Source organism: Camelina sativa, chromosome 8 (assembly GCF_000633955.1).
Source record: "Camelina sativa cultivar DH55 chromosome 8, Cs, whole genome shotgun sequence".
Taxonomy (NCBI): Eukaryota; Viridiplantae; Streptophyta; class Magnoliopsida; order Brassicales; family Brassicaceae; genus Camelina; species Camelina sativa.
This window is the reverse complement of record NC_025692.1, coordinates 25016054-25033239: the sequence shown is the minus strand read 5'-3', so window position 1 is coordinate 25033239 and position 17186 is coordinate 25016054. Positions and strand designations below refer to the sequence as shown.

Genomic DNA, 17186 nt, shown 5'->3' with positions numbered 1-17186 from the left:
CTCAATAACTTGGACTTCTATGAAAAGACCAGNAAAAAAAAAAAAAAAAAAATAGGACACAAAAAAATAGAAAGAAGCCAAAACTAAAGAAATTTTTACTTACCGAGTATGTTGTGCCCAAATCTAAAAATTGTATTTCAGTATATGTATAGATCCATTGGAGGTTGATGATCAAAATAAACTTGAAAAAAAAAGTTTGAAATAATCAAACATTGTAGTTATTTACTTTAAATAGCATTCTTTGTCAAATACTGGTGGATATAACTATTCAAATAGTAGTGAATCAACCCAAAACTCAAAATGTTAAATTTCTTGATAACATCTTTTGACTTTTAATTATTAAAGAGTTTTGGAGTTTTACACCACATGAAATAGATCCGTTGTTATCATTTCAATCTTTATGATCCTCCTCTCGCTGACCCATTTTCTACGCTCGTTATTTACGTACTTCCCATATGCATGAATTGTCAACACTATGATTCAACATAATTATTAAAATCTCGCGTTTCGTTGAATATGGAAGATATATCTTGACTTTAGTTATATTTAGGTTAAATATATATAGGGGGCAATTACGTTATACTATAATTCGGGAATTCGGGATAATATGATCTAAAATCTAATTCTTTGGATGTTTCAAGTTAGGGCTGCCGATCGATATAAGTAACGATACAACTAATTAAATGTCGTATGTATGTTGTGCTGGTCATATCACTTATGGCAAACATATGAACGCTTAACAAAAATATTGACCGGGGTTAAAAGAATACGGTTCGATTTTAAAACCTTTACATTTGTTTTTTTTTTTTTGGTTTTTGGTGAGATCACGTTGGTTTTTTATTATTCTTGTTTGACGCGATGAGCGAGGAAAAACTAAATAACTAATCTCTAAAGTCAGCAATAGTAACTCTTAATTTACCAAAAGAGATAAACAAAAAACAAAAAAAAACAAGTCAGCATTAGTGTTTTTAAATGTGCCCACGTCATTTACATGAATGCTAGTATTAATTCGACAAGTCAACTAAATAGTTTTTTTTTATTGCCAATGTTATAAGATGGGGCTGAGAGAGGCAAGGCAATTCAGTTGCTCAACTGGTTAAAAGTTTAAACATTGTTACTAAAGATAATCTCATAGATTGTAAAAAACAAAAAGAAACTAAGAAGAGAGAATACATAAATATATATACTCGAGTAATTTGTTAAGAAGATTGTTTTTTTTGTTGTCCTTGTGTTGAAAGAGACGATCTTCACAATGATAGTATGATCTTTGATGCATGTGATATCAAGTTGCACATTGATTGGTGCAATTAAGGGTACCCAATTTAATGAAAAGAGCCGAATTGTTAATGCTCCCTTTCCTTGTTTTCTTGAAATTGTTAATGTCGTGTCAAAAAAACATGAGTTACGGTAGGAGCTTCGGNAAAAAAAAAAAAAAAAAAAAAAAAAAAAAAAAAAAAAAAAAAAAAAAACATGAGTTACAATGAGACTATATGTATAAACTGCAGATAATGGATTATAGTTCTTTTAACAAATCTTATAATTGTTTAAAACAAAAATCTCTGTAACGAAAATAAGTCCAGGCCATTCACTAGGCAGTTCACAGATCCATGATTATATGTAATCTATTAACCTTTTTAACAAAAGTTATGACATCGTTATAGAGTTTAAAACTGCTCTATATTGTAAACAATACCCGTTTGAGTGAGCCACTCGGATTATCATATTATTATTATAAGGACGAAACGAATTCGAAGCTTCTTTTCTTTTCATTTACATAAAGTCGAATTATTTTGGGCCAAAACAGAAAGATAACAAAATGGGACCAAAGAACAAAGAAGTAGATTTACGAGGAAGAAGCTAAGCTAAGTGCCTATGAAGACAAAAAAAAAAAAAAAAAAAAAATTGGTCCCACCCAAATCCTAAACATATATTCTATTTCTCGCATCTCCCGCACATTCGATAACATTATCATAATATCATTATAGGAATTTGAATCTAGAAAATAACACAACAACAATATTATCAACGCGAACTAAACTATAGTATATTTTATACTGTATGTTTTAGTTCATTTAAGATTCTTACATCGATATGTTTTTTTATTTGTGGATTATATGGTTGATGTAGCATACGATTAATTAAGCATGATAAACTAGTTAATTTAAGATATTGATACTGATAAATACGGGCCTAACATTAATGGTAAATCCAGCCAAACATGAGTATTAAATTTATTTAAATGGAATTAATTGTAATGTTGTCAACTTTCATAATACTAGCAGTTGGATATATATTTTGTATCCATATTCTTACGATTATAAATACTTTATTTAAAGTTGTGAAAAAAAAATCCTAATTTGTTAGACTATTTATTAAACAAGTAAAATAATAGTAATAAACGTTCTTCCAAATTTCATTAAATAACTTCACATGGGAAACTAAGTCACGCTGGGAATACTAGTTCTGTTTTGGGTGTGAAGCTAAGTAATTTTGTAGTATAGCCATTACTAACCTTGGCATCGCTGTATTTATTTTCATATTTTGTAAAGTTTGTATTAGTATTAATACAAAATTTTGTTTAATTAGCATGTAAAGTTTTTAAACATTTTTATCAACTCGAATTTTTAAAAATTTTAAACATTTTCTATGGTGCTAATTAAACAAAATTTTGTTTAAACCATTTTCTATGGTGCTAATTAAAAGTTGTAGACAAAGTTTTTAAACATTTTCTATGGTGCTGCATCATCGATTGAAGCTGTAGACAAAGTTGTAGCCTTCTCGTCTGTCACAATAGTTGCATCTTTCCTCGGCTCAAAGTCTGGAACAATCACTCTTTCCACAGCATCGGCTAGTCCCGTTGGGGTTTTAGCCCACTCAGGAGTAGGGATTCCAAATGTTTCAGCACGCAAGATAGAAGCAGGCACTGGCGGATCCAGACATATATTTTGACTGGGGCACAAAACATTTATATTTAGAATATTAAAACTATATAGTAAAACATATTTAAAAATATCTTTTTGATAACTTGAATTTACATATTTAATGAGCCAAAGTTTTAAAAGTATTTTTTCTATTGGTATAGAAATATCTTTTAAAAATGTTAATTAGAACTTACACAATTACAAATTAACTTACAATTCAGTATAAAATAGACATTTAGATTTACTTATCTAACCATGTCACACAAACTTAAACCCTAAAAAATAATAAATTATTTCTAAACTGATAATATTTTTAATGTTACGAATTTGCTAGTTTTACTATCATTTTATTAATTAAGATATATGTATAATACAATAAAAGATAATTCATTCAAAAATTAAAATGGAAATAGAAAAATTAAACAAAACTAAAATCATATAAATTTACTAAAGAAAAATAAAATTAAATAGAATAAAGAAAATGCAAAATGCATCTGGTAGGCAAAAAAGGACTTAAAAGGAAATGACTAACAGAGACATAAAACAAGTATAAAATTGTAACCTCCAAAAAAAGAAAAAAATCAATAGGATTTGAACTCACTACCACATAATTCTCATGGGTGCCTATTTACCAAATGATCTGAAGGACATAACTATACATAACCACTGGCTAATTGTTAAAAAATAGTATGGGGCACGTGCCCCACCTGCTTATTGCCTAGATCCGCTGCTGGAAGCAGCCATGACAAAATTGATATGACTCAGCCATGATAATATGCAATGGTGTAGCTGCGAACAATCTTCCTAAACAGACGTTGTAGTTCCATATCATGACTATCCCTCTTCCAATTCTCCATAATATGCGTAGCACACTGACAATGTTCTGCTTGGGGGAGAATGTTATGGATAGCTTTTACAAGACCCTGCCCAAGAAAAAATAAATAAGCTTAGATAAAATTCTCCATAATATATGAACACAAAAAACATATATAACAGAAATATACTTACCAATTGCTTGTCAGATAGTATAGCTATTTTGCTTCCATCCCCAAGACCCAAACTAGAAGAGAGCAACCTCATAAACCTGTCCCAATTGTCATCATTCTCAATCTCAACCACTGCCCAAGCAATTGGTACTATCCTATTGTCTCCATCTCTTCCAACTGCAGCTAATAGATGTCCCTTTATATCCATTTCAAGAAAGCATCATCTAATCATAATATGGGTCTACATGTTTGCTTCCATGCATCTCTTTGTGATTTAAACACACACACATAAACGATAAAACCGCTGCAAGCTTCCTACTGTTGGCCCTGGAATAGTCTCAATCTCAAAGATTGATCCTTCATTTGATCGGAAAATTTCTGCTTGATAATCCCAAATCCGTGAAAAGTGTTCTTGATGACCAGCACTCGCTTCTCCCCTAAGTTTTGATTTTCCCTTTGACCACTGTTCTTCACTAACTTCCATATTGTATTCTCTTTTAATCTTTACCTTCATCTCCTGTTTGATAATCTTTGGGTTCTTTCTTAACCTTTCTGAAAATAACCAAGATATTGTCCCTCGCTTTAACATGTGACTGTAACCTGACCTCACACATCTATGCGGACCCTCGTACCGATTAATATGCATCTTGTGTTTCTTCTTATCGTAAGCACAATAGCATCTCCATAGACAATTACCTTTCTCATCAATGTAAGTACATTTTTCCCCAATCTTCATAGCTTGCGATCTATACAACTTAATGTCGTATCTAGTTTTAAGAGAGTACCTCAAAACAGCAAGCTTGAAATCATCTGGAGAACTAAACGTTTTTCCCAAGTGCAACAGCTCTTCAGGATCTTCGATTTGCGATTTCAGATGAAGATATAAAGCAATTTCCTCAGCTTATTACAACGGCTTTTAGGTAAATAGCAATCTCTATTTTATGATATTCTATTTGTTTTATGTTATGTTCATTATCATTGTTATGCTTTGTTATTTGATTGTTCTGTTATGTTCTTTGATGAAAGCTTGGTTTGTGTTATGTTCTGTTTCAATTTTCTACGCTTTTTCATCAATTTGATTTGTTCTATTATTTTTATAGGTTTCTCTTAGGAAATGCTGTGAGAGAAGTTGGAGGGAAGACTAGTGAGCCTGAGATTTCCCCTGCATCAACTGATTCTCGATATGTATGTCTCAATCCTCAAGGCTTACACATCATATGTTTTATATGGCATTGTTTATGATTTGAATGTCTGTGTTTTTTTTTTATGATTACTGCAAGTATTGAGAGAATGAACACATATTTTTTTTTTAACTTGCAAAGCAGTTTCAGTTTTATGATTGAGAAACCTACGAAGATTTATCTAGTGGAAGATGATTTTGGTTTAAGTTCTTATTAGATTGCTTAAATTAGTTAAATATTAATTATATGATTAATTTATTTTTGAGCAACCCATATGGGTTGCTCCATTGGCCATGGTATTAGAGCCAAGAGGAAGATCGGTTTTATTGATAGATCAATCAATAAACCACGAGAAGTTGGTTCTGAGTTGGAGTGTTGGACGAGTGTGAATTCAATGGTTGTTGGCTGGTTGCAAACATCAATCTCTCTGCGTGTGAGATCCACGATGTCGTTTATTGAAGATGCATCTGATATGTGAGAAAACTTGAAGAGCAGTTTCTCGGTTGGGAATAAGGTTCAGAATCACCAAATTGTGTGTCATTTTGCGTCTTGTCGACAAGAGGGTCAATTCGTTATAGATTTACTATGCTCGACGTGTGAATATGTGGGATGAACTGCGACGGTATCGTCAACTTCCTACTTGTACATGTGGAGCTGCTTTTAAAATTGCAAAGGAAAGAGAAGATGAGAAAGTACATCAGTTTGCTATGGAACTTGATGAGACTCATTCTAGGAATGTTTTTTGTGAGATCGTTGATGATGATCCACTGCCGGACTTGGAAAAAGCTTATTCCACGGCTATTCGTGAGGACCAGAGTCTTACTGCAAAGAAGAAGGAGCTACAATATGATGCTGTAGGGTTTACTACTCGACGAGAATCAAAACAACAAAAGTCATCTCCTATGGTTGCTGGAAACAAAGTAGGCGAAGCTTTGGGATTTGCAACTCGCTCTGGTTTTTCACATGGTAACAACAAGAGCAGAGAACATAGTCTTCTTTGTTGTCACTTTGGACGATCCGACCATGAAAAAGAATTCTGTTGGGAGATAGTTGGATATCCAGAGTGGTGGTCTGATCGCTACAAAGGAGGACGTGGGTCTGGTCAGGGAGGTCGTGGAGGAGTTGGTAGACCTAGGTTTGCTAGTCGTGGTCGTGGTTAAGCAACTTTGGCACATGCTACAAGTCCTCATGCCTCGTCGTATCCAAGTTTTACTCCCAAATAGTGGCAAGCAATAAGTAAGATGGCGTCGGAGAAATCAAGCTCTAGTTCGGACAAACTTCTGGTAAGTTATTTTCTAGTAAGATACACGAGGAATTGATCCTCGATACATGAGCCTCTCATCACATGACCGAAAATCTTAAGTTGCTCGTAGACGTCATGTTAACTCCGGTTTGCTCTGTTGGGTTTGCCGATGGAAGTAAAATGATTTTGAAAAGCAAATGGGCGTGTTTCATGTTTCAGATCGCATTACTCATCATAATGTTTTAAATGTTCTGATCCTCAATTGTTCCCTGATTTCTGTTTCGAAGTTGCTCAACAACTCAAGCAAATTGGTGGCGTTACGTTGTTTACGGATATGCTTTGTGTTTTGCAAGACCGTTTTTTGAAGACTCTGGTTGAAGCCGAGGAAGACCGTGATGGGGTCTACTATGTTACGGATGTGAATGTTGTGCGAGTTAACATCGTTGGAGTGAAGTGTGATTCTACGTTGTGGCATCGCCGGCTAGGGCATCCTGCGTTTTTAGTTTTATCTACATTACCTATAAGTTCTAGTGTTGTAAACTTTGCTAGTCCTGGGTCCTTATGACGTGTTTTTAGGGCTATGCAAACAAAGGAATTTTTCTTTGATAGGTCTAATAAAGCAAATGATTGTTTTTTGGTAATTCATGTTGATGTTTTGGGGTCCATATCGTGTTTCGGCTTCGTGTGGAGCTGTATATTTTTCACCATCATAGACGATTTTTCTAGAGCGGCGTGGACACACATTTTGCTAGAAAAATCAGAAGTTCGCCAAATCCTTGAGAACTTTTGCGCATACAGTATACTGAAAGACAGTTTGATAATCCATTTCGTATGGTCCGAAGCGACAATGGCACTGAGTTTATGTGTCTTACAAAGTTTTTTAAGAGCAAAAACATTGTTCATCCAACGTCATGTGTGGCTACTCCGCAGCAAAATGAACGTGTGGAAAGAAAGCATCATTATATTTGAACGTTGCTCGGTCTCTTCTTTTTAAAGCTAGTCTCTCGGTTTGTTTTTTGGGGAGAAGCAATTCTAACAACTACATATCTCATCAATAAGACTCCTACGAAGGTACTTCAAAATTGTGCTATGTATGAGCTCCTTTATGGAGAAAATCCGTCTTATGATCGTATCAAAGTGTTTAGAGCTGTCTTGTTGCGGAGTAGCCACGCATGACGTGATCGTGATAAGGATAAAGTTGGAGAGGCGGAGTCAGAAAATGTATCTTTGTGGACTACCTTTTCGGCAAGAAAGGTTGGAAAGTGTATGATCTTGAAACCAAAGAGTTTTTCGTATCTCGGGATGTGATTTTTCAAGAGGATGAGTTTTCTTTAGCTTCATGGACAGGAGATTATCAACCACCGCACTTATCTTCTACTAGTGAAAATGTTAATGATGATGACTGGTTGGTACGTCTTTTACCTACACATGACGACAGGGGGAGTGCTCTTGCTGTTCGTGAACAACATGCGGTGAGTGAGATTACTCCACCCAATGATGTTGGGTCTCCTTCACAAGATTATGTTGTGACTGTGCCAAGTGAAACGAATGAGTCTACTTCCGCTGTTAGAGAAGCCTCCGCTACCATTGATAATAATGTTGTGTCGTCTTCTGGTGATGATGAGTTGGGTAAAGGGAAGCATTAAAAGGTTCAGTCTGTTCGTTTACATGGTTATGTGACCTATTATACTCGCTGTCTTCACGAACGCCATCACGAGTCCCCCGACTTTATCTCAGATTCTTCGTGACGGTCCAAGGTACACAGACTTCCTATCAGTACTTAGCAGCTAAATGACACGTACTTAGCAGCTAACCATACAATTAAATGACACGTGACCTCTCTTGAGTATACCGTTGAAAGTATTACTTTCCACTTGCATATTTCAAACATGCATGGGTCTATATCATTCATGCCGCACTGATACTGTCAACACCCAGAAATGGCCAATCCATTTTTTAAATTATATTCTCCATTTGAACACTGAGTGTAGAATGCTAATCTTCGTTGTTGTTAATCATATACTTGTGTATCTATAGAAATCGAACAGTTATTGTTGTGTGTATTTTAAAAGGAATACGAGAAGAAGAGAAGAAGAATTTCTCTATTTTTAGTGAAAAAAAAAAGAATGGTGTCAAAGAGAGAGAGATTAATTTCTCTATTGTTTGTTAGTTATCAATATTATGGTTTAGGGGAACGATTTCAAAGAAGAAGGAAAAGAAAAATACCAAAGCAATGCCAATTTTATTTTATAGAATCGGAACGGTGCCATCAGATTTATTTGGGCTTAGAAGTTGTTTTGTGAGCTCGAAACGCCGCCGTCTGATCTATGTAGGCCGAATAGTTGTTTTGTGAGACTATAGCTATAGGGACCTCAATAGCTCGAAACGCGGCCGTATGATCTGGGACCTCAATATATTGTTAGGTTCGGTTATTTTGGGATTACGGATAATGCGTTTTGACGGTACCCAATCATTCGAATCTTATACGGGCTCATACTCATAGTGGGAAAACAAATAAACAACGAAGGCGGATAATGATGAGTCCACACATAAAATATCATACTTGATAAACAGCACAAAATATCGAGTTTATTTTAACATCCACAAGAGAAGCATAACAAGTAAAAGAGAGAGGTCCACACGATAGAGAGCTTTGTCTTTTACTCTTTCTCATAAGAGAGAGAGTCTTACAACTCATCAGATGTCTTAAACTTCTTCTTACCTAAAATAAACCCGAAAGTTTTTAAACTTTGTTACCAAGAATCAAGAATAAAGAATCAAATTTTATGTACCTTGAAAGTATCTGCGGCCACAAATGAGACCACCACGTAAGCGGCGCTGGTGGCGGGTGGATTTGTTCAGTCCAGAAAGAAGACGAACATCTAATTTGCGTCCCTCGATGAGGATGCCATTAAGTTCAGGCACCTTCTCTGCAGCGTCTTTTCCCTGAATACGCAATATAACTGAGCTGTAAAAATCAAAAACAAGAAAGAGAGGCATATTTTTAGAGTTATGCACTTACAAACTTGAAAGTTGAGAAGAAAAATAAATACTAGGAAGAAGCCACAAACCGATCTGAAAATATGACTGGACTAATCTTTCCGTAAGAAGAGAAAAGTTTAGTCATAGCGCTCAGGATTTCATCATGACTAAGGGAAGGGTCATATCCTTCAACTCTTACATCACCGATACTGCAATAATTTGTATTTACACGAGATAAGATTAACAACATTATATATAACAAATCGCCAGGAGGAGATGAAACATGATCAGGTTACCTGTTTGCATTTTTGGAAAAGGGATAAGCAGTAACAGAGACAGTCCATCCATCCACGTCACTTCCTTTAAGTTGCAAAGCCTTATCCACTGCTCCCTCTCCCACAAAATATATAAGAGCATTTCTGTGAAACAAAGCAAGTTTTTCTCTTTAGAACTTCACAACTGTAATAAAGAGCTGAGCAGAGAAGGAAGAAAACTGGAATATAAACATCAGAAGGCACTACTAAACTGCCAGATTCTCGCATCCTTTTTAAAATTCGATGGAATATAAACATCAGTGATCTCTCCACATGAAGCAAAATGTTTTCTCAGAGCGCTCTCGACAACATCACGAGTAAGAGCCGTGTCATATCCCGAAACGAATATTCTCCCTATCTCACTGCAATTATTAGATAATAATATTTATCAACAACGACGTGACAAAGAGAACAACATCTTACAACACATTATTACATACCAAAGAAATTGATCAATTTTTACCGGCTTTTTGGAATGGCTGCATCACTAATATCCTTAAGTGACAGCGATTTCATCCCCTGATAAAAGGTACAAACGATATAATCAGACATTCTACTAATTAAAAACAAAAATTTCTTACATACTTGTGAATGAAGAAATCATTACTTGAGAAACAGAGATTAAAGAGAGATCCTTGTGAAGAAAGCCATAAAGATAAAAGAAGATTACCTTGTCGACGGATTCGTCCATTGGAGAAGTTAACCAGAGCGGCTTGCTAGGTTTTTCTAGAGGCGACAACCAAAAAAAAAAAAATGTAATACACTTTCGGGGATTCAGCCATTTTAGGTCTGAATAAGTATTTATATCAAACGATTCTTGTTTAGGGCATCGTTCGTATATCAAACGATCGGGCCTTATATTTAATTCGGGCCTGACTAATCCCAATATAATCTTCTCGATATATATTTTATTCTTCTCATCAAAATCCATCCATTCATTGCAGCAATCCACATCTCTGGTCTACTACTTTTACCAATCGTGACAACGAATTTGATCAGTGGATACAGACTGGTGAAGTCTTTCTTTCCCTAGCCGGAGGGAGTCAAGGAGGTAGGTGGATTTAAATGCTGCGAGGACAACTGCGGTCTGCCGATAGGCGGAGGTAGCTTGTTGTTATGGGGTCAATTGACTCCTACCCAAAAAAAATTATCTACTATATACTTTCTTAAAAATAGTTATATTAATCCTTTATATTTTGTAGATTTAACCCCATAAAAAAAAAGTAATTTAACTATGAGATCAAAATTATTCACATACACTAAAAAGAAAAATATTATTCTTAAATAATATATAAGAAAACCTTTCATTTTTGGTTGATTTTCAGGTGAATATTCCAATTTTTCTTATGTTTAGATTATTTCTAAACAATTTTTTTTTTAATATCCTACTATATTAATTGAGAAGTACAAATATAAAACTAACCTTAAAATGTGTAAAAAATTACATTCAATTGCCATTAGAAAAACTTAATTAAGATTAAATAATTAATTAAATAAATATTTCTAATTTAAAAAAACGAAAATAGGGAAAACATCAAATAAAATATACTGTAGAAAAGTTAAAAAAAAAATCTGTTAGAATCAAAACTAATTTGTACTTAAAAAAACTAATAGATAAGATTTTTTTTACATGTTAGTTATATCTTTACTTACTTCACAACTATAGCAAAAATTTCACAAAGGTTTAAATAATTTTATTCATTACATGCAAATGTTTTATTGACAGGTTTTCAATAAACAATTTTAAAATACAAAAATTATCACATAAGCAACAAATTTTGAATCACAAACCATTTTAAATAACATATAACAAAATAAATTATTACAACTTTTCATCAAAAAAAGTTCAGCCCGCGGTTTTCCGCGGGATAATACCTAGTAAAATATTATTTTAAGACTTTCTAGTTAAAAGATTTCCATTAAAAAGATTAAATTAAACACAAATAATATTATTATTTTACTTAAAAATCATGATAAGAGTTTATAGAGTTTCTCACACATGTATCTTTTCTTTTGAGGGGTTCGCATTCATTTTTTATCAATTAAATAGTTTGTATGCTGGTTTTTCCAAGTAATAAGGTAAACTGAAATAAAGTTTTTTACTTTGTTACATAAACCACATAAACTTGGAATTATTTTACGGATGTTTCATAAACACACACATTAGTTGGAACAAGAGGTCGTAGTTAACAAACCCATCATTGTTATTCACTAATTGTAGAATCATAGACAATGGAAATAATATTTTTGTATGTCATTCAATGGTATTTTACATGGCTTTTATAAAATACAATGGGATTTTATAATATCTAATTATAATTAATGTAGTATCACAATCATATCTCAATCATAATAGTATCAATTAATCTTGACCAGGTCTTTGTTAACTTGTTGCACAAGTTGCAGAGTTGAATCCATAATTCCCTTCTTCAGGTTGGAGCATGCCGCTTGTAAATGTCCAACTTAAACTTGATCATGTCCTCATCTTCACATTCCCGTTTCGGTATTCATCAAGGTGTTATACTCCATCGTTGAGTCTCTCGGTTTTTTCTTGTTGTAATCTGGTTCGTCGATGTCACAACACATGAGTTGTGTGTGACACAAGGATTCCTTCAAATCCTTCAAGTCGTGTTCTTGTTTGTCGGGTTTGTCGGGTTCGTAAGGTTCGTTGGGTTCGTCGGTTGCTAACAGAACGTAAGATGACAAAAATTTCTTCATGTTCATCTTCTTTGCTTGGCACTATCACATCAGAGATCGAATCCCGTTCTCTACGAATGTAGGGATTTGGCTAATAGGCCGGCCAGTTGTGATCCAATGGTTGACAAAAAAAAAACTACAATAAAATTTAAAATACAGTATTCAAAAAAGATGATGCATATATTAATCATTTTTTTTGGGTCAACATATTAATCTTACCTATTTCAAACTGAAAAAAGAGAAAGTAAGAGAAAATTTTGGTTTAAAAAATTAAGAAAAATTTATCTTTCCATTAAAAACATTTTACTAATAGAAAAAAATTTGAAAACAATATTTTTGAATAAATTATTTATAAAATTTAGAATTTAGAATTAACTGTATATTTTCCTTAATCTCATTTCTATTTTTTCGTAGAATGAATAACTTAAAATTAAAAATAAATTTTATAATTTCAAATTTTATGAAATATATATATATAATCTCTTTATAATTATCTAAAAAAACTTTGTATTTTTTTATAAATTTGTAATTTTTGATAATTATCTTCTTACATTATTAATATATTTTAAAACAAAATATTTTAAATCAAATTTCTTCTATTAAATATTACCTTTTACACATGTCAAAATCTGAGCTTGATAATTTGACAAACGTCAAAATCTTGTTAATGACTAACTTTCAAAACCCAAACAGAGTGCATTATACTCTCTCTGTCTCTAATAGATTGATGTTTTAGGATATATTTTTGTCCCACAAAGATTGACTAGATTCGTATCCGCACGTACGTACGGGACTAAAAACTAAGTTTACTAACATATTTATAATTTACTATGTACATGCAGGTTATGTTTGTAAACGTATTTTTTAGGAATGTTATTAACATTTATAATCCAAAATCGTACCAATATAATATTTGATTTGTTTTTAATTTGGTTTAGACAAAAAGAATGATCAAATTTATTTTTGTTATCGGTAAAGACAATTATATTAAAAAATAGTAAACCAAATATGATATGTCTAATTTAGGACAGAAAATCCATCATGTCTCATATATGTCATGTTTTCCATTTCATAACTGTGGTTTTAATAATAATTTTCCCATTTAAAATTGTATATTTTAGTCTAACGAATAAAATATATGTAAAAACTATGATTTTAATTATAAAAATATTTATTTGGTATAGCATTTATAACATAATATTTTATTTGTTATAGCATTTGTAACATATTTTTGGACCCACACATTTACGCTTTGAGTTTTATTTGTAAGATATTTAGAATCCCAAATTTTATACAGTTATTGGAAGTACAAAAACTAGAATTGTTGGATATATTAGTGTGCTAAATTAAATTTGGAAGTATAAAAAGTTACAAAAACTCTAATTGGATATATGAAGATTTAGTTGAATGACTCCCCGAAGAAAGCTTCATCGGGGAGGGGGAAGTCATATTCAACATTGTGGACATCATCGAGACATGCGATTCCATGTTACCTATGAAAGATATATTTGTTTCTCAGCTTTTCCAGTTCACTGCAAAATTCATTATGATTTGAGAAAATATAAAGAAGAAATCAATCACACTAATATGATTTAATACCAATAGGCTATGTGTAACAATATAATCAAAGATTGTTTAAAACAATAAAAAAAACAAATAATCATGCAGCAAAAGTACACTATATCATAATTAATGTATATGTAAGTACTAAAATAAAAAAAAACTGTAACTACAATCAATTATAACTACTTAATTGTTTCACGACATTCATATTTTATAAGTTCTACAGTCTTGACTTTTATGTTTCACATGTTCTTGCAGAGTTTCAAATCTGAAACACTATAAGATAATGAAAAGTAAAAGTCAAAAAATTTAAAACTCAAAATATGGATGCTGGAAATTTTTTTGTTGTGAATGAATGAAACTAAAGACTTCACACGTCTTATATATATTTGGTAACATAAATATATTAGTATATATTAATATATATATATATATATTTCCTAAGAAAATATATTTTAGGATACTAACAAAAAAAAAATGGTAGTTATTTTAGATTTGTTCATTTAGTTTTGGAATATAGATTTTAGAAAAAGGAAAATCATAAATATTGTTTACGCAGATCTCTCACAAAATATAATCAAATTAAAGTTTTATACATATATACAATTTTGAATTTAATTGCTCGATTTTAATGGAAACATATTTAAATTATTTCTATAAACAATTTAGATGATTTTGTGTATTAGGTAACATCAAAATCAGAAATTATTGTTTCCGGATATATCTCCAAATATATAATCAAATGAAAAATCTTTACATATATATTGTTTCGAATTTATTGCCGAGATTAAATATGTACATATATATCGGAATTATTGTTTCCTTAAATTGTTTACACGAAAATAGTTACTTTTTTTTAATTTGTTTCGATTATGTTTGGATACAGGAGTATGAAAAACAGCTCCAAACAATTTAATACATGATCCGAACATAATCAATCCGGGTCACAACAGGATCCACACATTTTTATTATAAGAATTACTTTAATACCACTCTCATTTTGTATGCTTTGTAATATATTCATGGGTATTTTATGTCACATTTTACCAATTTATTTTTGTCTTGTAGAAAATGCTTTCCTTTTAATAGTATAGATGTTTTATCATCTTTATTTAATTAATATTAAACTTTTGTAAACATCAAGATGTGATCATTAAGAAAATTTGAAAATCTGAATAGTCAATGGCCAAAACATTTCTTTCAAACATATCGACAAACATGGTGTCACAATCTCCGAATTCCTATGGATCTATCAACAACAATTTATGTTTTTCTAATCTACCTATATATGTTTGTTGTAACTTTGTGTTTGATTATCCTATTTTATTTAACCATTAGGTTGATGAGCTTCTACTCCTTATCTCCCTTTGGTCTTTAATGAATGGTAATAATTATGTTTGCACAAAAATGATCTATGACCAACCAATCAAGGTTGAAAAATTAGAGGAAAATTAAATTGACATAAATATAGAAATAATAGAATATTATAAGCAAGATAATATATGAATCTCAAATAATTCAAAGGTGAAAAGATAAATTAAATAAAACAAATATAAAAATATTACACTAAGTAAAGTGACCTTTGTACAGTGGCAGGAGTAAGTCCAATTGTAGAAGGCACTATTACATCAGGGATCGAATCCTGCTCTTTACGAATATAGGGATTTGGCTAATGAACCGGCTAATTGTGACCCAATGGTTGACAAAAAAACTACATAAAATTTAAAATACTCCTAACAAAAAAACTAAATAAAATTTTGGTTTAAAAAATTAAGAAAAATTTACCTTTCCATTAAAAACATTTTACTAATAGAACAAAATTGAAAGGAATATTTTTTAATAAAGTATTTATAAAATTTAGAATTTAGAATTAACTGTATATTTTCTTTAATCTCATTTCTATTTTTTCGTAGAATTAATAACTTCAAATTAAAAATAAATTTTATAATTTCAAATTTTATGAAATTTTATAAATATCTAAAAAACTTTGTATTTTTTTTATAAATTCTGTAATTTTTGATAATTATCTTTTTACATTATTAATATATTTTAAAATAAAATATTTTAAATCAAATTTCTTCTATTAAATATTATCTTTTACACATGTCAAAATATGAGCTTGATAATTTGACAAATGTCAAAATGACTAACTTTCAACCTAACTTTATATAATAAGATATATTTTTACATGTTTATCTTAATTTTATTATAGTTTTATATTTTATTTAATATTTGTATTATATAAAAATGATACATTAATTTAATTAAAAAAATATTTTATTATTTAATTAAATAATTTGAAAACTAGCTTTCAGTTAACTTTTGTTTAATTTCCAATTGTTTTTTTTGTTAGGGTTAGATCAATAGATCTTATATCAAACGTCGCATTAAGACCTAGCAATTTTTAAAACAAGAGATATATTGGGCGACAATAGTATATAGTATAAAGAAAGATTTAGTTGACCGAACCATAAGTAATTAAAATGGGCTTTATCGGGTAAAGATTTTGACAGGCGTGAAACTCGGAAATATTCATTGCACCTCTTTATTAGCAAAGTTGTTGGCCTATCTTACCCCTCACCCTCTTTGTTCATAAAAAGAATCCTCGTCCACATGTTCCGGTTCTTCATCTTCTCTTCTGAAATCATACGAAGCAGTCTCTTAGATCTCTTCAGGTCCCATGCAGATTCAGTCCTTGATGGATAACCTTCGCCAATCGCCGCCGGTGGTGACCAGTACTACTGGTAGATTAGGCCACCTCCTCTACTTAGCAAAGAAATCCGATAAGTAATCAATAGTTTATTTGTATTAGTTACAAAAGTGATTTATTGGTTTTGGATTTTTGGTATAGTTTTTAAAACTAATAAATAAATTTCTTTCTCTATTTTTTTTTTTTAAAAGGGATCTGTCCCGGCAAAGGAAGAACCGGATCGAGTAACGATCCTCAATAGCACTGGATACGTTCGAGGACGGGGTCGTGAGCATGGTTCATCAACCAGGGTTAAGGATATGAACCCATAGAATAGATCATGTTCAAGTAAGGTCTCTCTTTCCACAAGAACCTCAAACTTATGGTTTTTGGTTTCTCATTAAATTTTGGAAACTTAGTTTTTTTAAATTCAAGGAAATCTACTTTTAAAAATTCGTGAATGGTGAAAATAACGAGTGAAGATTTTTGTTTTTATATTTTTTTTTCAAAATAGTTTTTTTTTTGGTTTTTCTTCTTGTTTTTAAGATACAAAATTTCGCTTCATGCTCTTCTCTCTTTTTTTTTTTTTTTTTTTTTTTTTTTCTAAGAA

General features: G+C 31.5%; 2 protein-coding genes across 3 annotated transcripts in view; one reads left to right on the top strand and one right to left on the bottom strand.

Annotated features, from left to right (window-relative positions):
• LOC104708485 lies at window positions 8832-10384 on the bottom strand. The gene is made up of 7 exons (XM_010425065.2): window positions 10298-10384; window positions 10091-10146; window positions 9840-9989; window positions 9610-9732; window positions 9403-9522; window positions 9124-9299; window positions 8832-9053 (listed from the first exon to the last, which is right to left on the bottom strand). Exons 1-7 carry the CDS (start codon window positions 10316-10318, stop codon window positions 9019-9021), a joined length of 681 nt encoding a protein of 226 aa, XP_010423367.1. The 5' UTR covers window positions 10319-10384; the 3' UTR covers window positions 8832-9018.
• Window positions 16407-17186, top strand: part of LOC104708486 — a 2963-nt gene continuing 2183 nt past the window's right edge. Inside the window, exons 1-2 of one of the 2 annotated variants that reach the window (XR_754772.2) lie at window positions 16407-16674; window positions 16789-16929. The gene's annotated coding sequence lies outside the window, so the exon portion shown is untranslated. The remainder of the gene's footprint in view (window positions 16675-16788; window positions 16930-17186) is intronic. The other variant, XM_010425066.2, reaches the window with a different exon arrangement.